Consider the following 27,434-nt stretch of genomic DNA (forward strand, 5'->3'; position numbering starts at 1 on the left):
CCCTGAACTCTCCCTCTGTATTTTTTAACCTATTGGCTTCTGCTTTCACAATGACCATGTGCATTCAAGGGTAAAAGTAGCCTATAAATCCTTGACATGACTTCTTTTCTTAACCTAGCTTTAGTCTCTCAATACTTCACTATTTTAGTAGCTCTCCAGTGCCTTTAAATGGATGTTTAGGGGTTTTCTTTGTTTAGTTGTTTTTTCTTTTTGTGTTTTTGTTTCTACATTTCATCCTGTTTTTTCAGTGGTTTGCACTATAAGGATTGGGCTGAACTGCCTAGGTTATCATTGTTTAAAGTGGAAAAGCTGTCCAAGAATCAGTTTGCAACTTTAAAATAACTTTCCTGACTGCCAGATGGCACTCTTTGAAGAATAACGTTTGCTTCTATATATAGGGTATGGGGTGGAGAGTTAAACCCCAGAACTGCTACTCAAATGGAAAGTACAGCTTTTTTATTTTTTATTAAAAAATGAACTTTATGGATGTGTAATTTATATAAAATAAAATTTTCCACAGGTTTTAAATATATAGTTCAATGAAACACCAATAAATTGAACTTCCCTTTTTATTTTTTTTTTTGGACAGAGTCTTGCTCTGTCGCCAGGCTGGACTGCAGTGGTGCAGTCTTGGCTCGCTGTGACCTCCACTTCCCAGGTTCAAGTGATTCTCCTGCCTCAGCCTCCTGAGCTAGGACTACAGGTGTGCGCCAACACGCCCAGCTAATTTTTGTATTTTTAGTAGAGATGGGGTTTCACCATGTTAGCCAGGAATTGAACATTTTTATAACCGCCTACAAAGTTGCTTTTTTCCCTTTTGCAGTCATTCTTTCTCAACTCCTGCCCCAAGCAACCACTTCTCTGATATCTAGCATTATAGATTGTCCTTCTCTAGAATTTTATGTAAATGGAATTAGTGTCTATGTATGTAAAGTTTGTCTAGATTTATTAGCTCAGCAGAAATGATTTGCAAGTGCTCTGTCATATGCATCTGTAGTAAGTTCCTTTTTATTGCTGAATAGTAGTCAGTTGCCTGAATGTACCAAAATGTGTTTATCAGTTTTCTTTTTGATGGACATCTGAGTTGTTTCTAGTTTTTGGCTATTACAAATAGAGCTGCTTCCAACATTTTTTTATGAATATTTTTGTGGATGTATGTTTTCATTTATCTTTGGTTAATTCCTAGGAGAGCAATTTGAGTCATGGAATGTGTATGTTTAACTTTTTGAGAAACTTCCAAATTATGCTTTTTTTGCATTTGGGAAAATAATGCTTTTGCATTTTCACCAGCAATACATAAGGATTACAGTTGCTCCACACCCTCAAAATCTCTCGATATTGTTAATCTTTTTAATTTTAGTATCTTAATGGGTATGAAGTAATGAAGTACCATCTTACTGTGGTTTGTATTTGTATATCACTGGTAACTAATGATGTTAAGTGTCTCTGATGTTCTTACTGGCTGTTCATCATCTTTTCTGAACTTTTTTAACACAATTTCTTGAACTGGGTTCTTTGTTTTGTTGTTGAGATACCAGTTTTGTATATGTTCTTCATGCAAATGCTTTATCAGATAGAAATTCAGTATTGCAAAAATGTTCTCCCAGGTTATAGTTTGTCTTTTCATTTTTTAAATGATGCTTTTGAATAAATGTTTTCAATTTTGATGAGGTCCAGTTTTCATTTCTTTTTTATGGTTAGTGTTTTTTGTGCTTCTCTAAGAAACCTTTGCTTACCCACTTGATCATGAGGTTATCCTCCTAAGTTTTCTTCCAGGATCTTTATAGCATTAACTTTATATTTAGAAGGAAAAACTATGCATGAAAACTATTGCATTTTAAAAATCAGTGTTGTCCCTTTGTTAACCTAACAGAGAGTGTTGGTTGAGTGTTTGCCACATGGTATTTCAGAAGGTAAGGCACTTCAAATAACTGTCCAGGACATTTTAAAGTCATAGTTAGGATGAATTTTTTACTTCAAGATGTCTGATTACTTGTTACAACTCATAGATCATAATTACATTTCAATATATCTTTGTAATGAGGAGAAAACTACACTCTAACATTAATAAGAAACCTAACTCATAAATAAAATATATCACCCAGGATACTCTTCCTCCTCCACCTCTTCCTTCCTACTCCCCTCCTTTTTTTGTTCCCTTCCTCTCTTTCTTTCCTTTTCATTCCTCCCCTCCTTTTCTCTTACTTTTTCCCTTTTTCCTTCCTCCATTAAAAAACATATTTTTTCTTACATTGTGGTATTGTGGGGTTTCATAGTTGAGCTTTTTTACATGATAAAATATCCTCTAGTAATCGGTTCTTGAGATCAGGTAATGGGATGCTGTCTTCCAACGATATGTTTGCATCACTGGCCGTATGCACCCTAGTGATACTGTAATTGGTGTTTGTTGCTTTATTATACCACAGGAAATTACCTGGGAAAGATATAGGACTATATGAAGTGTCAGAGACAGCTGTAATTCATGGCCCATTTATATGTGGAAAAATTAGCTATTAGTAATATGATTTGAGTAGAAAAATAATTTCTAAGATTAAATGAGAACTGAAAATTTTGTATTGTAAAATCAAACTCCCTCATGGCCTTATGACAGCTTTTTGAAATGACAAATAATAGCATAACATAAACTTTATGGTTGGTGGAAAGTGCATGCTGTGTTCTAATTACAGGGATACTATCATTTCAAAGGCTGAGATTTCTGATGGAATTTGGCTGTAATGTAGATTTAATATCCTATTGTGTAGTATCGTTTCTTAAATCTGTTTTACAGCATCTTGAGGTTATAACTTCTTAGTGTGCTGTTGATTGAATGGTCTGAATGAAATATCCCTTTAGGTCTATTTTCCAGTGGCTCAAATGCAACTTCAAGAAACGTACCCTTGCTTGTACTAAACAACAGTTCTTATTCTTTGCTGTAGGACAAGAAATGGATTCTCAGTCATGAAGATGTCACATTGGGAGAATTACTGGGCAAGGTATGTAATCAACTGAGCTAAATAACTAGAAGTCTCTATATTGATTCTGAAGACTGCAGATTTTTTCATTTTCTTCAAAGCTTTTCTTATATTGCTGCGAGGCACATTACACATTAACTAGAATGCAATACTGTATCTGTTATCAATATTGTGATGCTCACTGAAATAGATGTGTGAAAGTCTTTGAAAGGTTTAAGGATGATTCTTAACTTTTAAGAATATTATGTGTGTGTTTTCCCCTGGAAGGACTAAAAATCATAATGATTTTATTTCAGTATGCAGTAAACTCAAAACTAGTGAACTGAGATTTGAAAAGAAACAGTGAGATAATAAAAGTTTAAATAAATACCCAAAAGTCTTGTTCTTTTTGTTTCTGGTTACATGTGATAGTTCAGGAAAAAAAATGGCATACAGCCTCTTGGGATTTCAGGATTGTATATAGAATTACAGTGTGTAACAATGCTGGAACACTGGGCATATCTGAATCTAAAAATGTGGACAAGATACTTGTTTCAATATAAATATTAATTTTATAACTAGTTCTATTAATCAGAAAAAGCAACTATATATAATAAAAGTCCCTTTTCTTCCAACATAGTTAGAAGTTTCTTTGAACTCATAGGCCATAGTCAAGTATATGTTATTTAACAATAATGGCGGATACTTGAGAATTAACCAAATGGACTATTTGAAAATGTATTAATAATAGTTTATTTATAATTGAGTTCCAGTGAATAAGTACTCACTTTTTTGTCAATGACTTAATTAGTGATGTTTCTGTTAATATATAAAAATACAAATTCAGTTTATCTTCATGGCGTGATACAAAAAACAGTATAAAATATATATTTAGGAAAAGCTAATGTACATATGAGTGATCAGTACTGAACTTAATTAAGGCTCAACATTTTAGATAAAGAAATGATTATTCATTAATTTTTTAATTCAAATGTAAACTTGATGAATTGACTGTTTTCCCCTATTTTTAAAAAAGTTCTGAGAAAGTAAATGTCTGTTGAAATAATGTAGTTTGCAGGATTCTTATCATGTATTATTTTAAAATACCTTTCCCAAATGGAAGCATCAGATTGTTATTGGAAAGCAGATTTTTATTGGCATATTTAGTAAGTAAATTCTAAAGAACTTCAAGCTAAAAGCCGTGACTCATATGTTATTTCCTCTGGATTTCTTTCCTCATCCTTAAGGAAATATTTCTTCTTTCCCTTGCTCTAAGTAACTCAGTAGCAGTGACTAGAACAAAAAATATTACAAAGATTAATTTCCATGATACAGTTAAATAATAAATTGTGAAACTAAAGCATTTACTGAAATAAAGGCAGAATATGTTGAGAAGGACAGACTTTTTAGTACTATGGAAAAAATATTTTTAGTTAAAGAGAAATATTTCTATTTTTGTGTTTAGTTTATGCTATAAAGTATTAGGAGGAATTTGTCTCCTTAGACTATTTCAAAGAATAATTATTTTCTCAACAACAAGTAATATGTCAGTCTCAATGAATTTATTTTAAATAAAAGACTGTGACTTTGAGGCAATGTGTAGCTTAATTTCATCCAGTATTTTTAAGTACAAGAAAATGGTTATTTAATATTTTTCACTGCCTATTTTAAATAATCATTTACAGTATACTGCTTAAGAGTGCATGGCTAATTAAGACAATTAGCCATGGTTCCTGTCGTTAGAGACTTTGGAGTTAAGTTGTAATATAAGATAATGGCAGGAATGCTGAGGTTTTTTTGTATTCAGCACTGTATTTTTAGTAGACTGTACTTGATATACAGTATCAGGTGCAGCTATAGTCGATAGTTGGTATTCAATAAATATTCAGTCATCCAGTGTTTTTTGAATGCCTACTATGTGCAAGGCACTTTTCTGGGCACATTTTACAGTATCATTGAACAAGTAGCCAGAAATCCTTTCTCTTATGGAGCTTAATAATCTCTCTAGGAGGAGAAGATAAACAATAAGCATAATAAATAGGTAAATTTTGTAATGTTAGAGGGTGCTAAGTCCTGTGAAAAATATAGAGGGATTGGAAGCGTTACTAGTTGTAGTTGCTGTTTTTAGTAGGAAATCCAGATAAACCTTATTATCTTATGTTTACTTTTGAATAAAGATTTGAAGGAGGTAGGAAAATTTAGCAACATGGACATCTGAGGGGAGAAGGATCTATGCAGAGTAAACAGCCAATGCAAACTTTGTTTGAAGAACAAGGGAGGCATTTTGGTTTTAACAGTAAGCAAGGTGAATGTGATAGGAGAAGAAGTCTGTAAGGTGATGAGGGTATAAATTACATTGACCTTGTAAGTCATTATAATTACTTTGGCTTTGATTATGAATGAAATGGTGAGCTGGTGGGCAATTTTGAGAGGAGGAATGGCATGATCTTTTTTTAAAAGTTATTCTGGGAGTTGTGAAAATAGGCTGACAACTTGGAAAGGTTAGGAGGCAGTTGAACTTACCTGACTAAAAGATGATGCTAGATTAAGACAATAGCAATTGAGGTGGTATGAAGTAGTGAGTTCTGGAGGTATTTTTGAAATTGAATCAATTGAATATCCTGATGGACTCTGTATGTGGGGTATTAGAGAAAGATTTCAGTCCTAAGTGTAAAAGATTTCAGGGAACGAGAAAAGATGTTCAGTTTTGGATGTATTGAGTTTTTCTATTAGACTTCCAAGTGGGCATGATGGAAACTATTGGGTATCAAGTCTGGAGTTAGAGAAAAGAGGTCTGAGTCAAAAGTACAAATCTGGTAGTTGTTAGTATATAGCTGGTACTTAATACAATTAGATGAATTCAACAATGGAGTGAGTCTAGATGAAGAAGAGAAGAAGATCAAGGATTGAGCCTTGCTCACTGGAACATTAAGAGGTGGAAATAAGAGAAGCAATCCCCAAAGGAGGTTGAAAAGAGCAGCCAAGTAGGAAGGCAGAAAACCAGGAGATATGATGCCTTGGAAGACAACAGGAGAAAGTATATACCAAGGAAGAGAGTGATCAGTTGTGTCAGATGATGCTGAAAAGCCAAACGAGATGGGATTTAGCAATGAGAAGATCACTGGTGACTTGGCTGAGCAGTTTCCTTGGGATGCTTTAGGTGAAAGCCAATTTGGAATGGATTTGAGAAGAACGGGAGGAGAGGATTAGAGGTAGCAAAGATGTAATTCCTTAAAGTTTTGCTGCAAAAGAAATCAGAGATGTGGGGTGATAGTTTCAAGAGAATGATTTGTGCTTTGTAATTGTTATTGTTTAACTTGAGAAAAATAATAGCATACTAGTTTGCAGTTGGGAATGATCTAGTGAAAATTCATTTAAGAGAGAGAGAGAGAAATTGCTACAGCGTCATCCTTGAGTAGGTAAGAGGGGATGCAATTTAGTTCACAATGAAGGATTGACTTTAATAGAAACAGTAGTTCACTTTTTATAACAGCGAGGAAGATTGGTAGGTGGGTCAGTAGAGCAACAAGAGCCCAAAGTTCTCTTTACATTGCTTCGATTCTTGAAATGAAGTAGGAAGCAAAAGCATCAGCAAAGAATGAGGATAGGAAATTTGAGAAGAGAATAGAAGAGAAGCAGTCATCCAGAAAATGGGGAGTGTGAGTGATCTAAAAAAATATAATATGATTATTGAGTACGTTAAGGGCCCCCTAAGGGTTTGTGTTCATGAATTTAAAGTTAAATCAGTCAGCATGATTATGGTTTTTCTCCAGCCATATTAGCTTTATAGTTGCAGAGTAGGAAGAGTTTTGGATTTAATCAGACTTGTAGATTTGCCAAGGGAGTTTTACAGATTAACAGAAGAGCAAATAAATTGAGAGTGTATGGGAAGGCAGTTGTAATTATTGACCATGGAATTTAAGGTGGAATACAGGAGGAGGAGAATATAATAAGAGAATGATGTAAAAATTGATAGAACCTAAAGACTGTCAGTTCCTATGAAGTCAAAGGAGTTTTGAAGTCTGGATAAGTATTCCAAAAAGAAGAGGAAGTAAGCTAGAAAGATCGAAGCCAACCAGAAGATGAGACAAATCAGATAGATGTTATAGAGCATTTGCATTATAGGTATGGCACAGTTTAAGATATGACCCTAGAAAATAGATTGGAGTGCAAGATAATTGGAGGAGAGATGATCAAGAAACTGAAAGTTTGAATTGTTGGAAGGACCTTTAAATGTCTATTGAAATTACAAAGTATTAGGACACTGGGTAGACTGACAGTTACCCAAGGGCTCAAATTGTCAATAAACAAAATGTTTTCAAATTCAGTAAATGACAGCTGGAGTGAGGAATAGTGGGTAATATGATTGAGTGACAAATTTTCAAAGCTGAGAGTTTCAGGAATGTGGGAGAGATAATGGTAAAACCAGTAATAAGTAGGTAATAGAACACTGTGTTCTATCTGCAGGGCAATGGTAGGATTATATGTGGGAAAAATAAGTCATCACTTAAGTTTAGATGGCAAAAGGAAGTTCATCCACCATTTGGGTCTTCTCTAATAAGAGCCATTATTTTGTTAGAACAGGAAGTTAAAGGAAATGATCAAAGAATAGATTAAAAATATAATTTTGAGGATGATGGACCATGAATTCCAGAAGGCATTATGCAAGTTGGGGATAGATGAGAAAGGAGGATCAAATAGAAGTATGCTGAATCTGAGGGGGCTGGAGAGGGAGAGATGAAGATTAACCTAGGACCACGGTCATCTTACATTGACTGATGTAAACACAGTCAAGGGGCATAAGATTTGTCCTCAGGGACTGGAGGGCAGCAGCAGAGATGAAGTCATGCTTCATGACTTTTCGTCTCACCCTTTGCATCTTAGAAAGGTTAACCTGATTCAGGATCTCAATTCTGTCACCTAAGCTGATCTCATATTCAGCCCCCCACCTCCCCTTTAAAGCAAAGGTTTGCGTTGAATGATTCAGTGATACAGAGTGATGAGTGTCCTGGGCTTCCTCCTCACCTCTTTGGATAGAGAAGAGGTGGTCTGGGAAAGCATAGTCGTTTCTCAGTGTCTGAAGATTGTCCCCCTGACCACCATTGATAGAGTTGACGTTCTCTGGATAATGGTTGCTAAATTAATGTTTAAATTTTTCAAATGCCTAGTACATGCCAGTACCTCTTAAAATAGGGCAGAAACCATTAGAAAGACACAAAGGGCAATGGGGAGATGTGTATTCAGGGACAGGAGACATAATTTTGGGAAAATCAAGAAAGTCTTCATGAACGAGGGGCATAAGAAATGGACTTAAAGATGAGGTATCAGCTTCTGATTGGAGGTGGGAGTTTTCCACAGAGCGAAAAATGTAGAAAAGGCATGACACGTATTTAGGGATCACTATGTATTTGAGTTCAGAACACATATAACAGTTGGGGGTTATAATATGGAGCTATATAGAGGCCAAGAAAGTGATAGTAATTGAAGGATGGATATTGAGCAAAGCAGTAGTATAATCAAAGTTTTCTCTGGAAAGATTAATCTGGCAGTGCTGTTCTAGGTGGTTTGGAGAGGTGAGGGACTGAAGATGAGATCAGCTTAGGTAACAGAATTGAGATCGTGAATCAGTGTAACCTTTCTGAGATGCAAGGGATAAGACAAAAAGTATTATGGAGGTAGAGTCTGAATGCTTACAAGGCAAATGATGGTTCTAGTAACTGAAAAAAGTAATATAGCCAGGAAAAATCTTTTGATTAATAGAACAGTAAGTTTTAGACAAGCTGAATTGTAAGTGCTTTAGGTAAGTGGAGGCCCAGCAGTAACTATGTAAATTAATAATATCTTCTCTCTACCTCTGATGTAATAAATAATCTGACAATTGTGGGTAAAAGACAATCTCTTGAGAATAACAGAGATGCGAAGCTCAAATTTTCCTTTTTTAAATTTATCATGGATGTTTACTGTTTAAGTATGTTTATTTTTATGAAAACATGATTTACCATTGTTTTATAAATATTTGAGTTGACTATTATATAGTAAAAATTGAATATGACTTGTTAAAAATATTTTAAAGTATTTTAATAATTTATTAATAAGCAATAGTTCAAGGTATAAATTTTAAACATTAAGAGTTACATTCATCTTAGTGCTCTAAAAACTCAGTAAGTATAGCAGACTTCTAGTTTAGTTACTTCTTGCTCAACAATAGCATTAAAGTTTATTATAAAATGTTTGCATATGCTGGGCACGGTGGCTCATGCCTGTAATCCCAGCAGTTTGGGAGGCCGAGGCGGGCAGATCACGAGGTCAAGAGATCGAGACCGTCCTGGCCAATATGCTGAAATCTTGTCTCTACTAAAAATACAAAAATTAGCTGGACATAGTGGTGCACGCCTGTAGTCCCAGCTACTCGGGAGGCTGAGGCAGGAGAATCGCTTCAACCTGGGAGGCGGAGGTTGTAGTGAGCTGAGACTGTGCCGCTGCACTCCAGCCTGGTGACAGAGTAAGCCTCTGTCTCAAAAAAAAAAAAAAGTTTGCATTGTATGATTATAGCTATGTAAAAAATACATATGCAGTGTAAAAAAACCTAAGAGAATATTCAAGAATAGCTGTTGTGCTAGTGTGTTAGCCTTATTTTTCTTCTCTGTAATGTTTTGAATTTAATTTTTAAAAATAGATTTCAAAATTTCTTCTCTTCTAAAATAAATGCACCATAAATCAAGCTTTCTTTTTTTTTTTGGAGACAGAGTCTCACTGTGTTGCATAGGCTGTAGTGCAGTGGTGCAGTCTCCGCTCACTACGAGCCCTGCCTCCCGGGTTCATGCCATTCTCCTGCCTCAACCTCCCAAGTAGCTTGGACTACAGGCACCGCCACCACACTCAGCTAATTTTTTTGTATTTTTTTTGTAGATATGGGGTTTCACTGTGTTAGCAAGGATGGTCTCGATCTCCTGACCTTGTGATCTGCCCGCCTCGGCCTCCCAAAGTGCTAGGATTACAGGAGTCAGCCACCGTGCCCAGCCAAATCAGGCATTTTATACCAAAATATGTCCTAGCCATAGAGTAAAGTTAGAAGTTCTTATGTCTGATAGAAATTAGTTAATATCAGGTGATACTGACATGTAGGTAAGCACCTTCCTCCTCCTTGGTACCTTTGCTTGTATTTGGTGAAGATTTACATGCTGTCATTTACCCCAGACAATGAATATATTTCTATTTTCAGGGAAATTTTGGTGAAGTATATAAGGGCACATTAAAGGATAAAACTTCTGTTGCTGTTAAAACATGTAAAGAAGATCTTCCTCAGGAATTGAAAATAAAATTTTTACAAGAAGCCAAGTGAGTTATTTAAATTAATCAAAATATGTATTTGTTATGTAAATGATTTATTAAAATGTAGGTTTGAAGGCATCTTAAATTGTGATTTACTGAAATAGTAGGGGTAAGCACTTTTACAATGTGGAATCCAAAAGTCTATCCTTTTGTAATAGTCTGCAGATCAATTCAGCAATCATAGTCAAACCAAGTGTTAAAAAGCAGTATTATTCAAGTTCTTAAAATGTTACATTATTTTGCTTTCATCACACATACATATACGTATATGTATATATGCAATACTGTGCTTATTATAAAAAATTAACTATATTATGTACATGAACTGTACAGCTTACATATACGTTTAAGTAGATAATTAAATCTGTCCTACTGTCCTTAGATAGTACTGCTTGGTTCTGTTTTCTCAGCCGTTAGGTTTCATTTCTGAGAACCTCAGATTTCTTCACCTCAGTATCTGGCATTTGTTCTAAAGTTTGCATATTTTTTTGTTTCTAATCTTCTAAGATGATTGATTCTCTTTTTTTTTTCTATTATTAGCTAAATAATAGAAAATAATACCTGCTACCTATGTTGCACATACTTAAAACTCTTCTGTTAGTGGTAAAATTGAGTATATATAACAAAACACAAAACAAATGCATCTTTCCAGAAGCCACTTTGGAAAGAGTAACCTGGATGGACATGTGGGTGGGAAATGGATGAATTGATGGACAGATGGATGGATGGATGGATGGATCGGAAAGGAAGAGGATACATGGATCCATATGTTTTTGTGTATTAAAAGGAAAGTGCAATGGGAGAATATTGCCATGGCAACAAGAGAACTATTCATAAGTTACATGGCATAGAGCCATGTTTATATACTAATATATATACTAATTCATCATCTAAAAATGAATAATGGCAATGGCTAAAGTAGTTGGATGCATTTATGAAATGTTATCTGCAGAGTAAAGCAGTAAACCTTTTTCATGACTTGTTGGCAAGTCAGAAAAGAAATTATGATGAATTAAAAGGCATGTGAACACAACTGAAATTTACAGCCTCGTTATTTTACAGTTGTTCATAAGTATTAAGGTAAAAGACTGCCTCACATGTTTTCAAAAATATTTAAATTTCTTGCTTTCTAACTTTTTTTGTTGCAGAGTTTAATTTCTTCTTTTAAGGTGAAATTATAGTTTTATGTTAAAAATGAAACTTACATTCATGCAAACTTCCAAGTGTCCTCTAGTATACACTAGAAGTATATATTTAGATATTTAATATTATCTGAGTTCATGCTGTATTGTGCAAATTTCTTAGACAGTTTCTAACCTGTGAAATTAAAGTATTAAAGTCAGACATCATTAAACCTTTCTTTTAAATTTCTAGTAGAAGTTGCAAGGCCAAAGTTATTGGCAGAATATTTCCTTTAGAATTCTTCCCAGTCTGTCTTTTCATTTCTATCTTTTTATATTGTCTAAAACATTTTTATGGCTCTCCTTGCTTTAGTTGTACATGTACAATACATGCATAAATTTTTTGTCTTTCTCCAAAGTTACCTTTTTCGTTCTCTTAGGAAAGGATACAGCAATTTTCAAATATGAGTGAATTTATAACTATGTCGATAAGATAATAAAGAATAAGATTTGGTAATAGAAATAATTGGGACAGACAGGCATCTGAGGGAATTTAGTTTATTTTTAGCTCATGTTTGGAGTTCTATAGGTGATTGCATTATCAAGTAGAAGGGGCTCACTGCCCAATTTGCTAGAAGCCAATACCGTGACACCAGGTCTTTGAGAAAAGAAAAACTTACCGTTAAACATCAACTGTTAATGATTTCAGAGCAATATTTTTATTATAAAAGGTTGAGGGGGTAGATTCTGAAATTACTAAGTGATTAGTGGAAGGGGAAATGGGAGGCCTGGAAAGTCCTTGGCCACACACGGTTATCTCTTCATGCAATCTCGTGGTTCATATGTGCAAAACCAGGGGGAGTTAGTCTAAACTATGTACTAGAAATTCAGGCCGTGATGTTAGCAAGCTTCTTCCTGCATAGATGCCAGTTAGCCCTATTTCTTCTAACCAATTTCAGCAGTTCTTTTATAAACAACGGGAGTTTCAGTGATAGAGCAAGTTGTTTCTTTTTTTATGTGCTATCCTGCAAACTCAAGAATTTTTGTTAGTCATTACTGTGTTGCGATTTTTTTCTTAACTCTTTAGGGACATGGTTTCAAGTCTATCCTACTTTCATAGCCCACTGATGAAATTTTGCCCTTATCCAAAGTCAACTCTGCTTCAGCTGAAGTCTCTGTTGGAACTCTATTATTCAATTATCCATTTGCCAACTTTCTCAGAACTTTTGTTTCTACCATTTTGAAATTGATCCTGATCAAGAAAGTATTTAACTATTACAAAATCCAATGAAATGTAGCATTTACCAGTATAAAATGATTTCTTATTTTCTGTATTTTAAAATCAAGTATGTGTGTTAAAAATAAATATATGTATGCTGCCCCAGCAGCTCACAATTTTTGGCCCACTAATACTTTTCAGCTATACTTTTGTGGTAGTGGCTAAAACCAGATATTATAATTTGAAGGGAGTTGTACATGTTTTAGATTAACTAGTTCATTTCTATTTAACATGGTTGTTAATCATTCAGAGTAGATAATAATTTTTAAAAGAATATTTAATTAAGGATAATTGACTCATTTGCATCCATATTATGTTGCCAATATGTACCAGTATGGTTGGGCCTCTGTGTCCATGGGTTCTGTATCTGTGGATTTGATGAGCCACAGAACAAAAATATTAGGGGGAAAAAAGTTGATGATTGCATCTGTACTGAACATGTACAGAATTTTTTTCTTATTATTCCATAAACCATACAGTATAACAACTATTTATATAACGTTTACATTATATTAGGTCTTATAAATAATCTGGAAATGGTTTAAAATATGTGAGAGGATGCATGTAGGTTATATGCAAATATTGCACCATTTTGTGTAAGAGACTTGAACATGCATAAATTTCAGTATGTACGGGGGTCCTGGAACCAATCTCCTACAGATACTGAGGGAAGACTTTACTCATTTGTATACATCTAATTTATCATAATTTGGGGTCATACCAAAATTTTAAAAATTGAATTATGATTCAAGAGTATTCTAGTTGTAAACACTATGTGTGATCACAAATTAATGCTTTATTATTCAAATGATAACTATTCTTATATTTTCATCTCATCTAGAATTCTCAAGCAATATGATCATCCCAATATTGTCAAACTTATAGGAGTTTGCACACAAAGACAGCCTGTCTACATCATTATGGAACTGGTTTCAGGTAATGTGATCTGATAATTTTGCATGATGACATTTTAATGTCATGTTTTATTGTTTTTATATGTTCAGTCTCTTTGATTTCTCCTTGTAAAGTTTCCAAGGATTTTGTCTAACATTTCCAGATAACAAAAGAGTCTGTACCTATAGTCAGTATTTTTATAGGCTGTAACACTTTGCTGTTTTCTAGAAAATGTCAACTGCTTTTTTAAAAAGACAGATTTATTATTAGAATATAGTTACATATGAAATTCAGTTATATATAATCTTTATGTGCAAAACACTAGAAAAAGATAGTGTACTTAGACTTTATAACAGTGACAGTACTATCTTATATTTAGTTCATTGTATATCATTTTCCAAGTACATCTCCACACAACCTCTCTTCTAAATGTTTGAATTAATTTTTAATAATTTTTTTGTAGAAATGGAGTCTCACTATGTTGCTCAGGCTGGTCTTGAACTCTGGGGTCATGTGATTCTCCTGCCTTGGCCTCCCAAAGTGCTGGGATTATAGACATAAGCCACAGCACCCTGCACAACCTCTTTTTTGATGGTCATATGTAATAATCTCGCAATGCTTTGACTCACTTTTGAATTATGAACTTCTTTCATATGTGGACAAACAAAAAGGTGATCAGTCTATGAATATGTCTTGGTATTTATTTCTGGTGACTTTCAACACCTTTATGTTAACAACTTTTGACAGAGAAAACTTTGAAGTGCTATATTAATAGTATGTTTTAAAGTTTTTTTCATTGTCCAACGTCCTGTTGTAGAAAATGCAATCAGAAGTAAAATTTGATCTCATAAGCTTTACAAATAGAGTATTTAATAAGTGAAAGGAATTTGCTTTACTTTTAAAAATTATTTACTCATTTTAGGAGAAATTTAAAGAAATATGAAAAACATTTCTAATTTTAATTAAAATATGTAAACATATTGTAGATAGCTCATTAATTTCTGCTTACAGAAATTAATTTTTCATGATTTGTAATTATTGGTCCTGTTTTGTTATACTACTTTGCTTGCTATTGAAATATTTCTCAATATTACCATGTAACTGCAGAATACCTAGCTCATTATCATCTTTATCCTCATCAGGATGGCATTGTCTGTGTTAGGTACATTGTATGTTTTAATGGTTTAAATGTGTAAATATTATAAATACATACTAACATTTACATGTGTGCAAATGAAGCCCCTGAATAATAAGGAATGCCACTGAAAAACTTAGATTTGGGAGGTGGGACGGACTTAAGGAAAGGTGATTTTTGTCTTACTGTAATTGTTAAAGGACCATAGATGCAAATTCCAGATGGCAAGTCCAAATTAAATAAAACAAAAGAAGATAGTTTTGTACAGGAGCCAAGCAAGTGTTTATCTAGACTCTGACTAGTAACCTCTGTTTATATTTTTTAAATGAATAAGAATAATAAACTTCATTAGAAAATTGAAAATATAATGAAAGGTAGAAAATTGAAAATGAAACCTTCCACTCAGTCTCTCTCAAATTGCTGCTTACAGTTTTAAAATTTTTTTTCCAGAAAAATGTTTAATGCAGATGCTTTAAATTTAATTATGAAACAAATTATACTCCAACAGTATTTCAGATCTTGCTTTTTTTTTTTTCTTATTACTATAATGTGTGATGGTTTTACTGTTTTACAGTTATCTATACAATTCTACCTTTTTCTGGTAATGGCTACAGAATATTCCATTTTGTGGATTTACATAATTTATTCAACCACAACTTTATTTGTGGATACTTTGGTCATTTTTATTATTTGTTTTTACAAAGTGTTCAATGAATATCCTTGGACTAACTGTAAGAATCATTTGGAAGTGTATCTATAGGTAAAAATTCAGTAGTGAGATTGTTGGATCCGAGTTTCTTATTTTGATTTACGTAAATGTATTAGCTTTTGATTTCTCCATAAGTAATTATCACAATCTGAGGGCTTAAAGTGACACCCATTTTTTTACCTGACAGGGTCTGTAGGTTAGAAGTCCTGGCAGCCTTGACTGTGTTCTCTGCTCAGGGTCTTACAAAGCCAAAATCAGGATGTCAGGCTGAGCTGTTATCTGGAGACTCTGGGGAAGAATCTGCTGCCAGACTCATTCAGTTGCTGGCAGAATCGTGTTCCTTGCAGCTATACATCTAAAGTTCCCATTTCTTTGCCTGCTGTCTGCCAGGGGCATCTCTTAGCTCCTTGAGGTTGCCTACATTCCTTTTCACATGGTCTTTCTATCTTCAAAGCCAGCATGGGCCTGCTAAATCCTTCAAGTGTTTTGAATTTTTCTAACTTTCTCTTATGTTACTAGGTAAAGAATACTCTCTACTTTTAAAAGGGCTTGTATGATTAGATCAGGCACACCTGGGTAATCTTATTTTAAGGTCAACTGTACATGACAGAACATATTACGAGTAGTACTTATACTCATAGGGATCCAGGTATTAGAGTAGGACATCTTTGGGAGACCATATTCAAATTCTACCTACCATAGTAGATTTTGCTAAATTCTCCTAAAGGCTGTTTGCAATGTGCAATCTCAAACCTTACTGGTGAACTTTTCATACTCAGTTACATTAAGTTCATTCGTTGATCTTGCAGTTTGAATGCATCTTTTACCCGTGCATGATTTTATAATATTATGCTTCAGTCATTCGAAAAATATCAGATCACCAAGTCATGCAGATATTTCAAATAATGATATAACTCATTATGTAATATCACACATTTATTAATGTCACAAGTCTCATCAGAAAAGTAATGGAGGCGGCTGGGAACAGTGGCTCACTCCTGTAATCCTAGCACTTTGGGAGGCCAGTGGGGTTGGATCATGAGTTCAGGCATTCGGGACCAGCCTGGCCAACATAGTGAAACCCCATCTCTACTGAAAATAAAATTAGCCAAGTGTGGTAGTGCATGCTTGTAATCCCAGCTACTTGGGAGGCTGAGGGAGGAGAATTGCTGGAACCCGGAAGGTAAAGGTTGCAGTGAGCCAAGATCATGTCACTGCACTCCAGCCTCAGTGAAAGAATGAGACTCTGTCAAAAAAAAAAAAAAAACAACAACAACAACAAACAAAAACAAGTAATGGAGGCTATCAAGCTCATTGTGGCAGATACATGTTTTGAACAAATCTATAGCACCCAAGTTTTCTCATGCCTCTTTGTAATTCCTTTTTCTACCTTTTACTACCCTGTCACAGCCAACCACTAAGCCGCTTTCTGTCACTATGAGCATTTCTCAGAACTCTTAAAAAATGGAATCATACAGTAAGCACTTTTTTTCACTAAGTATAATTATTTTAAGATTAATCCATATTGTAATGTGTATCAATAGGTCATTCTTTTTATTGCTGAGTGGAGTTCTATTTAATGAATATACTGCAGTTTATCTGTTCAGCTGTTGATAGACTTTTGGATGATTTCCAGTTTGGGGCTATTCTAAAGGAAGTTGCTATAAACATTACTGTACAAGCTTCATCTGGACAAATGCTCTCATTCTCTGGGGAAACTGCCTAGCAGTGGAATGAATGGATCATATGGCATTTGCATGTTAAATTTTTTTAAGAAACTACCAAATTACTTTCTAAAGTTTTTGTTCTAGTTTACATTCTCAACAGCAGTCTGTGATAGTTTCAGTTCCTCCACATCCTCGTCAGCACTTATTTGGCCTGGTTAGTTGTTAGTCTTTCTAATACTTCTATACCTTACTGTTATTTTAATTTGCCCTTTCCCACTGAATAATAATGTCCTTCATGTTTTCATGTGCTTATTCGACGTTTGTATATCTTCATTGGTCAAGTGTCCAAATCATTTGCCTATTTTAAAAACTGGGTTGATTGGTTTCTTACAATTGAGTCTTGGTTCTTTACATATTCTGGATACAAATCCTTTTTCTCTCAGTCTATGTCTTGTCTTTTCATTCTCTTAACAGTGTCTTTTGAAAAACATCTTTATTTTGATAAAGTTTAATTTATCTATTTTTTTCTTTTATGGATCATACTTTTGATGGTATATCTAAGAAAACTTCATTGAACCCAAGTTCAACGAAATTTTTTTAAAAAGTTTTTTTCTTAATTTTACTTTTAGAAGTTTTAACGTTTTAAAATTTATAGTTGAGTGTAGGACCCATTTCAAGTTAATTTTTGTATATGGTGTGAGAAATGGTTAGAAGTTTATATTTTTGGCATGTAGATATCCAGTTGTTCCAGCACCACTTGTTTTAAATGACTCTTCTTTCTCTCTTGACTTAACTTTTTACCTTCATATAAAATTCATTTTTCCATACTTACATGTGACTTTATTTTTGAACTCTATTCTTTTCTCTCAGTCCTTTTGTCTCCATGCCAATACCACAATGTCTTGATGACAGTAGCTTTATAATAAGTCTTGACTCAGAAATAAATCCAAACATACACAGCCAACTAATTTTTGACAAGAAGGCACAAAGGGGAAAGGATAGTCTGTCTGACAGGTAGTGCTGGGAAAACTGCATTTTCACATGCAAAAGAATGAAATGGGATCCTTATTTATACCATACACAAAAATCATCTCAAATTGGATGAAAGACCTAAAATAAAACCAGAAAGTATGAAACTCCTAGAAGAGAACATGGGGGAAAACTCTGGGACACTGGCCTTGGTGATGATGTTTTGGATATTACAGCAAAAGCTCAGGCCACAAAAGCAAAAATAAATAGGACTATATTAAACTGAAAAGCTTCTGCACAGCAAAGGAAACAATCAGTACAATGAAACAGCAACCTACAGATTGCAAAAACTACTTGCAAATCATATACCTGATAAGGGGTTACTATCCAAAATGTATAAAGAACTCATACAACTCAATAGTAGAAAAGCAAATAACTCAGTTTAAAGATGGGCAGAAGAGGCTGGATGCAGTGGCTGACACTTATAATCCCAGCACTTTGGGAGGCTGAGGCAGGAGGATTGCCAGATCCAGGAGTTCAGATTGCCTGGGTAACGTAGTGAGATCCTGTCTCTGTGAATTTTTTTTTTTTTTAATTAACCAGATATGGTGACGTGTGCCTGTAGTCCCAGCTACTCAGGAGGCTGAGATGGAAGTATCATTTATGCAGGGAGGTTGAGTCTGCAATGAGCTGTGATCGTGCCACTGATCACAACAGATGTGCCACAATAGAGGGAAACCTTGTCTCAAAAAAAAAAAAAAAAAAAAAAAAGTCACATACAACCAATGTGCCACAAGAGAGCGAAACATTGTTTAAAAAAAAAAAAAAAAAATTAAGACTGCAATAAGATACCATGATGAATAGGAAACTTAGCACCTTAACCTTCAGGTACAATAATGCCTGTGCTTACCTGGGTAAAGCTGATTAATTTTAGAAAACCTGAAAAAAGATATCAATCTCAACTTTGTCTTTCACTAGGGATTAGTAACTACCCCCTTCGTTTTGACCTGAATGTTCTTTTTAAGTTCAGAACTTCCTGGAAGTAATTAAATGTTAAATTATCTGGTACATTGCTCAGTTCACACAGACGCATGGCCCTTGGCAATCCTCAAACTCATCTTAATTTTAAAATGACTTATGACTTTGAAATTTTTCTGAAGAGTTTTCACCAGACTTAAGATGTTGTCAAAATTTTTCTCACCTCTGTAACATGACATCTTATTTATGGTTTAAAAAAAGTAATTGAGTTGATTCAGTTTATTTTAGGCTTAGAAATCTAGACATGATTATATATAGTTCTCATAAATGTCTTTAAGTTTTACATATAAATCTTACAATTTCAAAATTCCTTTTCTTTGAATTTTTCATTTTCATTCGTAATTTCTATAGTACATTTCAGTAATTTTTGCCAAAAAGTTAAATTGTTTTAAAAAATAAACATTTCACCCTTCCCATTTACTGTGAAATTTTATATGGTCACATGATTTTAACAGGCAGTTTCAGTTATGTGACTTCACAGCTATGGAAGGTTACTATGGTAGTTAACTGGCAATGACAGTTTCAGCTGCTTTGGTAACAAATCCCAGCATTTGGAGTCTGGGTACTTGCCTGGCATTTGTGTCTTTCACTCTTGATAAATGTAGAAAGGATAAATTGTGCCAACAAAGGATTAAGGAATGTGACTCCTGGCTTGTACTCACTAAAAGAGTCCTCAAAGTCTGAACTGGTACCTTTCCTAACATAGTTTAACCCATTGCCAATTATATTACAATTTTACTTCACAGTAATCAGTTTTGAGGCCGATTAAAAGAACAACATAGTAATTCTCTAATTAATATTTCATTGAAAAAATTTTAAGATATAGCAACTCAGTGGCTGAATTTTTTAACGTTGCAAACAGATTACTAAAGAAAACCCAATACTGTGGAGTTTATTATTTTGTGTTGTTTGAAGATGATGGTAGAATATTCCTTTAAAACAACTTTGATATGAGCCTAAATGCGTGCAGTTATAAATTAGCGCACAGTAAGTTTCAATTTGGGAGAAATGAGTACTTTTTTCTTTCTTATGTTAACTGATATTATCTAAATCTAGACATTACCATTTTTATTTTATAATTCAGGAGTATTACATTACCAAAAGTCAAAATATTGTGCTCTTGGTTGTCGTTTTACATCATGCATAATACGTGTTTTCAAAACAACGTTTAGAAAGATAGCAACTTTAAATTGTTATTTCTTTCTGACCCCAGTGATACCTTTGATTACGTTAGTATTTCACTTACTACTTAATATCCCAAAGCAAATACAGATGGAATAGTTTAAACTGGCTATTCCTGCAGATACTAAAGTCACTAATGTCCTTGTAAATTGGAGTTACTTTATTTAATTTACATATGACATAAGTTGGTAACCTATTGGCATCCCACAAGTGTGGTATTGACCGTTTTTTCCTATTGTATTTTAGGTATACCCTCTTAGTAGGCCACTCTTTTTTTAGTAGGCATCTATTCTAGTAGTATATATTCGTTCCCAGAGGTTGAGCTAAATGATAAAGACATTAACCCAGAAGAAGAATATTATATTCCCAGAAGAAGAATATAAGAAATGAAATAAAAATATAACTATTTCAGTTAATAGGATCACTCCTGTAAAGGAAAAATATCTATAACTATTACTGTGTCACTTCTTTGAGTGGTTTTAAAGAGTGCCAAGGGATTTTTTTCTATTAATGAGGAAATGTTGATATGTTCTAAGAAACATTAAGTTTTCATGGTGCATTTGAGCGATAGATGCGTTATGTATGTCTGAGTACTATTACTCATATGCTTTTTACGTTCTGAGCTTCTGATGGCATTTATACCTATGAGTAAGTACCTTCAGCAAAGAGGCAAGTGGCGTGGTGAGCGGGACAAAGCATGTTCTGAACCACTCTTGCTCTTAGATTCTGTTTTTTAAATGACTTTCTGGTATTTGAAGTTCCTTCACAATTGAAAGTGTAGGAGTTATGAATGAACATTTCTTTAAAGGTACTGTGAGTTTCACTTTTGGCTTTGTAGGTGATCATTTATATATTTTTGTTACTATACATGGAAAAGTCTTAAAATTCCAAAAGATGAACAAAGGTTAATGTAATATTTTAAATAAGAAAATGTACTTTATTGGCAGTCTACTTATATTTGATGCAAATGTTAGAGATATGAGCAGGACTGGTATAACTGGTGAACTCAAGTGAAATAAAAACCACATTTTACGTAAAATGGCTTGTTTTTACAAGTAGGTTTTTACCAATAACCTATCCAATATATATGAATCTAACAGTGTGTATCAGTATGAAATTTTTGTTTTATCAGAATTATAAGGCAAGCTATAATTTCATTAAAACACTTTGGAGCCAATACTGTTTTTCCAAGATTAAAAGACAACTGAAAATCATTTGAATCAAAATTTTAAAAAAAATTTATTGAATCTAAGTTAAAAGTGAATATTGTTTTATTTTTTCCTGCTTGCACTGATGTACCGTATTCAGAATCTATTATGTAGAAACCAAATAAAAGCCATGATCTTGTCAGCATTAGCCAAAGGTATTGTAATGCCACTCTTTTATTTGTAAATTTTATCCCTTTTTAATTATAAGTTAGCCTCTGTATTCAGAAATGATGACGATAAAATATATCTGGACTCTTCTCAAGTTTGTGGAAGCAATGAACCTTATGCATTAATATTAAGGAAGGTAAATCAGCTGGGCTTGGTGGCTCATCCTGTAATCCTAGCACTTTGGGAGCCTAAGGAGGGTAGAGCATTGAGCCCAGGGGTTCACAAATTCATTTTGAAGGATTGCATATTATATTAAGCATTGTATAGCCTCGTCAGTGAGATGTAAAAGTAATATTACAAACTGTCGTAACAAAGTTTTGTATATTTGGAACTTTTTAATTCTTTATTTGCTTTCATTTGTCCTTTTCTGTAAAACTAGATTGTCATTGGTACCTATTTATAGGTGTGTATTTCAATTCCAGAGATAATATGATTGAGAGCCTAATAAATATGCCTACAAAATGTAACCTTTGTTTGAAAAAGTAAATTTGCCTAAATTCTTCTGGGTCAAACTTGAGAAAACATGATCACATTTGACAATATCCACATTCAAAATGAAAGCTTTTATACAGCAAAGTGAGGGTGATTAAAGAGGTGACTTTCTATAGTGTCTTTAACTTTTTATTGTAAGAGATTACATATATTAAATATTTTCAGGTTAGAATCTGTTTTTTTAAGACCTTCTTCTTCTGTGTTTGTCTGTGTTAGTATGAGGAGCCTTTAGCAGATCATTGATGAAGACTTCAAAATGAAGTCTTGTCTCATAAGATGATACCTGCTACCAGCAAGTGTTTGAATCTCTGTATTTTCTATCTTGGCTGCTATAAATTAAGAAATAAACCCTTTCTATAGTTAACACCTATCATGATTTCTTGCCATTTGTTGAACAGGATGAGAGACTCAAATATCTATTGTTTTACAATTTTTTACATCTTTTTATGTGCTTTTTTAAAATAAAAGATTTTGTACATAGGTAATTACATAGCACAAAATTTATAAATATTATATCATTGAAATTATTTATTTTTAAGAATCAAATTTATACTTCTAAATTATTTTTAACTTAAGTAGAATTTCTAAACTAATGAGGCTATAATTTGATGGAGCTTTATTATTTCAAAAATAGTTGAAACCCATCAGTTCTGATAAAAATAAACCCAGGAGATGCAATGATTAATTTATTTTTTGTTGGAAACAAATGTGTCATCCTGTATTTAAGTGACTGAAACTTAGAAATACATTTGTTTTTCCTTAAGACTTTCTGTTCTTTATAAACATGTTATTATGAGATTTGGATTAATTACACTATTTGTTAAATACTTATTGAGCACCAGCTTTGTTCCATACAAAATACACTAGTGAAAAACACATCAGTGATCTCTTTTCTCAAAGAAATCACAGTGTAATGGGAGAAACATATGTTTAACAATCACAAATTTATTTCAAATTTGATATGAAAAAAAGTGATCAGAGAGATTGTAGCAGGTGGAACCTGATTTGTTTTAGCGGCCTTAGGAAACATCATCTGGAGGTGACATTTGTGTTAAGATCTGAAAGATAAAAATAACCTTTGCAGAGGGCTAGGAAAAGGCTCAGATAATAGCAAATGCAAAAACCTGTGGTGGGAAAAGGCTTTTGTGTTTGGGGAACAGAAGGTTAGAGTGACTGCGGCTCAGTGAGCCTTAGAGAGACTGACATAAGATTGGAAAGGTAGGACCTTACAGGTCAGGGTAAGCAATCGGATTTTATTTGCCGTACAGTCAATCGTGTGTTAGGGAGTGGAGTGACTGGTTTGTTGTTGTTGCTGCTCTTGTTGTTGTTGTTGTTTTCAGTTTTCAGAGATTACATAGGGGACACCAAAACCATCTTTCTGTCCATGACCCCTGTTCTCCTTAGTTTCTCTTCTTGGAGATAGCTACTCTTACTTTTTGTGGGATTTTTATTGTTGTTATTTTTGTTTGTTTAGTTTTGTTTTTATACTTCCAGGGCTTTTTTATGCAAATGGAGACATATATGCATATACATCTTTTTTATCATGAATGATAGCTTGTACACTGTTCTACCCTCTTTTTTTTTATTTGATAAAATATCTTGGAGTTATTTACATCAGTATGTGTAGATTTAATTTATTCTTTCAATGGCTCAGTAGTATCTGTGCCTCCTTGATAATTGTGTTTTCTGATCATCTGCTACTATAGTAATACAGAGTGCTTCAGTCAAAATTTTGTACATCTATGTTTTCTTTCTTGTAGATATATATTTTGAGTTAAATTCTACTCTCTTGAATATCTAAATAGATACGGTATAGGAAAGATTCATGAACATTCCCAAAAATTTATACCTCTAGATCCACAGTTCAGGCAGCATTTGATTTGAACTTAAGAGATTTCTAGAAAAGATAGTGGCTCCCGGTGGAGCCTGTGCTTCCAGAAGCCTTTATAATATTTTATATAAAAGCAGGTATGTATAGGAGATGAGTTTACAAATACTCAAGTAAACCCCATATTGAGCCGTGATCATAGAAGGAATTTTACTCTCTATGAATAAGAATATCAGAAGGTTTTTTTTTCTGATCCCTCTGTATAATTTCCCCTCAAACCAAATTTACTGTATTCCAGAGTACTCGATTGTGGAGTCAGAATTTCTTTAGAAAACTGAGAAAGCCCAGTGGGAAACATACCTGCTCCCAAAGCATTTAGGTCTATTCAGTCATCATTTGTGTTGCTCTGTTATTACCCAGTTTAACACTTATAAAAAGAAATGCTCAGTGGAGTACAAAATGCACTGTAATTCTTATTTAGATGCTGTTATACCTGGGGGTGACTTTCGCCTGTCTAAACATGACCACTGTGGCTTTGGAACCATATATGATTTTAAATTATTGCTCTACTATCATCTGTGTGACTTTAAGCATGCTACTTGATCTCTTTAAGCCTCAACATTTTTACTTATATAATGGGGAAAGAATATAATGCTCAAAGGGTTAAATGAAATAGTATATATAAAGAGTGTGGCTCAGTTCTTAACTCATTCTGAGTTCTTAGTAAATATTACCTGCTGGTAAATTAATCTGAGCTGAGAAATAACATTATGTAAAGATTGGATTTTCAGTTCAGTGAGCTATCATGTTCTTGTAATGCCTAAATATTTCAGAATAAATGATATCCAGTCTTTGGAAAACTCAGTATTTTCACAGCAGTAGTCGTCGCCCATTTTGGCTTAGACTGTTTAGTCCAAATGTTAACTAATTAAAAAATGAATCTGAGGCCTTTAATTTTTTTTCTCTTCCTTCTAGACTATTATAAAAAAAATTTTCAGAGAAAGAATGTTATTAATGTATAGATCAGTAAACTTTTTCTTGATATTTGCAAATATTAAACCTTTATATTCTAAGGAAAAATCATACAAACATAATACAGCAGCTTTCAGTAGACCAAACATGTTATAAAAGTCAGCCATAAATATAGAAAGGAATGTGTTTCTGAGGTGAGATATTAAAAAAAAAAAAAAAGGTTGTTTGTAATAGGCAAGAGTTTGGAAGGCAGTTTGGCTAAGCAAAATCACAAACTCAGAGATAGTAAGAGATAGACAAATCAAAGTTAGACAACATGTGGATAGTTAATAGGTGGCTGAGAGGACAAGAGATCTTTAGAGAGTTTAAAAACTGTCAGAGATGGATAAGAATGAATAGAAGAAACATTTCTGAAATGTGCTGAGACACATAGGAAACCAGAGTATGTAAGACAGGGTTAAATGATAAAATAAGTTGGGTGCATTGTCTCCACTCCCTGAGTATATTGAAGATAGATTTATGAAGAGTTTAATTTTAATAGTTGAGGTGGAAAATGATTGTGATATGAAGAGTAGCTTTTGAGTCCTAGTGAGGATGGGTTCTGGTAGTATTCCAGAGAAAATGACAAGGTTGTTGTCAAAAGAAGAAAAGATGTTAATGTCAAAGATTGTTTAAAATGTCCTTCTATTTCCAATTCAGCATTGACATCCCTGTGTTATTTACTTCAGAAGGATGAGCCATATAATTTTTTTTTTCTGTTTAAGTGGCTAAGGAAATAAAAACCTTAATGTAATGGATGATGAGTAAAATATTTGGTCTGTTTTACTTCATTTGTTATAGGTTTGTAATTCTTAGTGTTGAATGGACAATGAAATTGTTTTATATAATCTACAGTCACACATAAGTTTAGACTATGGAACAATTCTAAGATTGTACTTTTATCAGTTTTTACAGTAGTGATCTTAAAAGTTGAGATTTGCCTGTTCTCCTTGTTAAGTGTAAATCAAACTCATTGGCAGTCCATTTATGTGCCTTTTTGGGGGTAATTATTACATGATAACCTTTTTAATAATAAAGGTTGATTTTTTTTTTCATCTCCGCAACCATATGTCCCTGTAAGTCCAGAAATAGCTTTTAAATAAAGCTGGGAAAATATTATTAAAAACATTGAGAGAAAAGGAGATAAAAACATATTTCACTTGGTCATATAAATGAAAGAACAGACATGCCACATGTTTTTAGACTTAAGATCTATCCAGTTCAGTATAATATGTTGGGGAATGATACCCTTACAGACTGATTTGAGGGAACAGTATATTTTGAAAGGGAATATTTTAAACATCACCATGTTTGGTGATGCGTATACCTACCTTTCCTTAGAAGATAATCAACTTTGGAAATACTAATGAAAGAAAAACCTATGAAATTTAGGTGTTCCCTGTGATGAGCAAGATAATAACAGTAGCTCCATAATAATATAACACTTACTGTATGCCATTTTACAGATGGAAAAATATGCATTGAGTGGTTAAGTGAATTACAAGGTGGACCTGTTGTTAAATTGTAGAAAAAGAATTTAACTCTTGACTCTAGTCGGTATAATTTAGACTCAATACTTGGGAAAAGAAAGTAGAGAAGATCTATACTGTTAAAAATAAGTCACAATATAGATAAGCCTTTTCTATATTATTTAGAAAAAAGGACAAATTTAGAAATGCAAATAACATAATTCAGAAACATTTCAGGATTATTTGCAATGGAATAGAGATAGTTTGATTATAATTAATGCAGTTGTTTTATAATACAAACATGATTATTTCATGTATCTTTTGCTGCAAATAGACATTTAAAAAAAATAAATGATTCATCCATCTTTCAACCAACAGGTACATATTAAGTATCTATCATGTGGCAGCTTTGCTATGGATAATATATACCATGAATTCTATATTGTATTTTCTATAATTGTGACTGTTCCAAATTTATGTATGTCTGTATTCTATTAATGAGAATATCAGTAAAAACGTTTCTTAAGCCAAATATTACACTATAATTAAATTTTACTCGTTTTTCTATAATGCCCTCTTTCACTTCCAGGTTACAATAGAAGGCATTATGTTGCATTTAGTTGTCATATCTCCTCAGTCTCCTCTAGTCTATGAGAGTTTCTCAGTCTATCCTTGTTTTTCATCATCTTGACAGTCTTGAAGAATATTAGCTAGATGTCCATGAAAATGTTTTGCTAATCGAAGTTTGTCTGAATTTTTTCTCTTCATAGTTAGACTGACCTTATGGATTTTGGAAAAATACCACACAGGCAAAATGCCCTTCTCATTATATCATATCAGTAGGTACATCATATCCACATAACATCACTGGTGATAGAAACCTGCATCATTTGAGGAAACCATTTTATAGTGACAAATAAATGCCTTGTAATTTTATCTGTATATATATCATCTTTTTCATGTGTTGTTCCTATTATGCTT

At 33.4% G+C, this 27,434-nt stretch overlaps 1 protein-coding gene across 1 annotated transcript in view; it reads left to right on the forward strand.

The window, feature by feature from the left end:
* The window catches only part of FER (FER tyrosine kinase), a 448,142-nt gene that overhangs the window by 289,188 nt on the left and 131,520 nt on the right, over nt 1-27,434 (forward strand). The window contains 3 exon segments of the mRNA XM_017960295.3: nt 2,937-2,993; nt 10,174-10,289; nt 13,525-13,619. Of these exon segments, the coding sequence (XP_017815784.3) occupies nt 2,937-2,993; nt 10,174-10,289; nt 13,525-13,619 (268 nt within the window).

Source organism: Papio anubis, chromosome 5 (genome assembly GCF_008728515.1).
Source record: "Papio anubis isolate 15944 chromosome 5, Panubis1.0, whole genome shotgun sequence".
In the NCBI taxonomy this organism is placed as follows: Eukaryota; Metazoa; Chordata; class Mammalia; order Primates; family Cercopithecidae; genus Papio; species Papio anubis.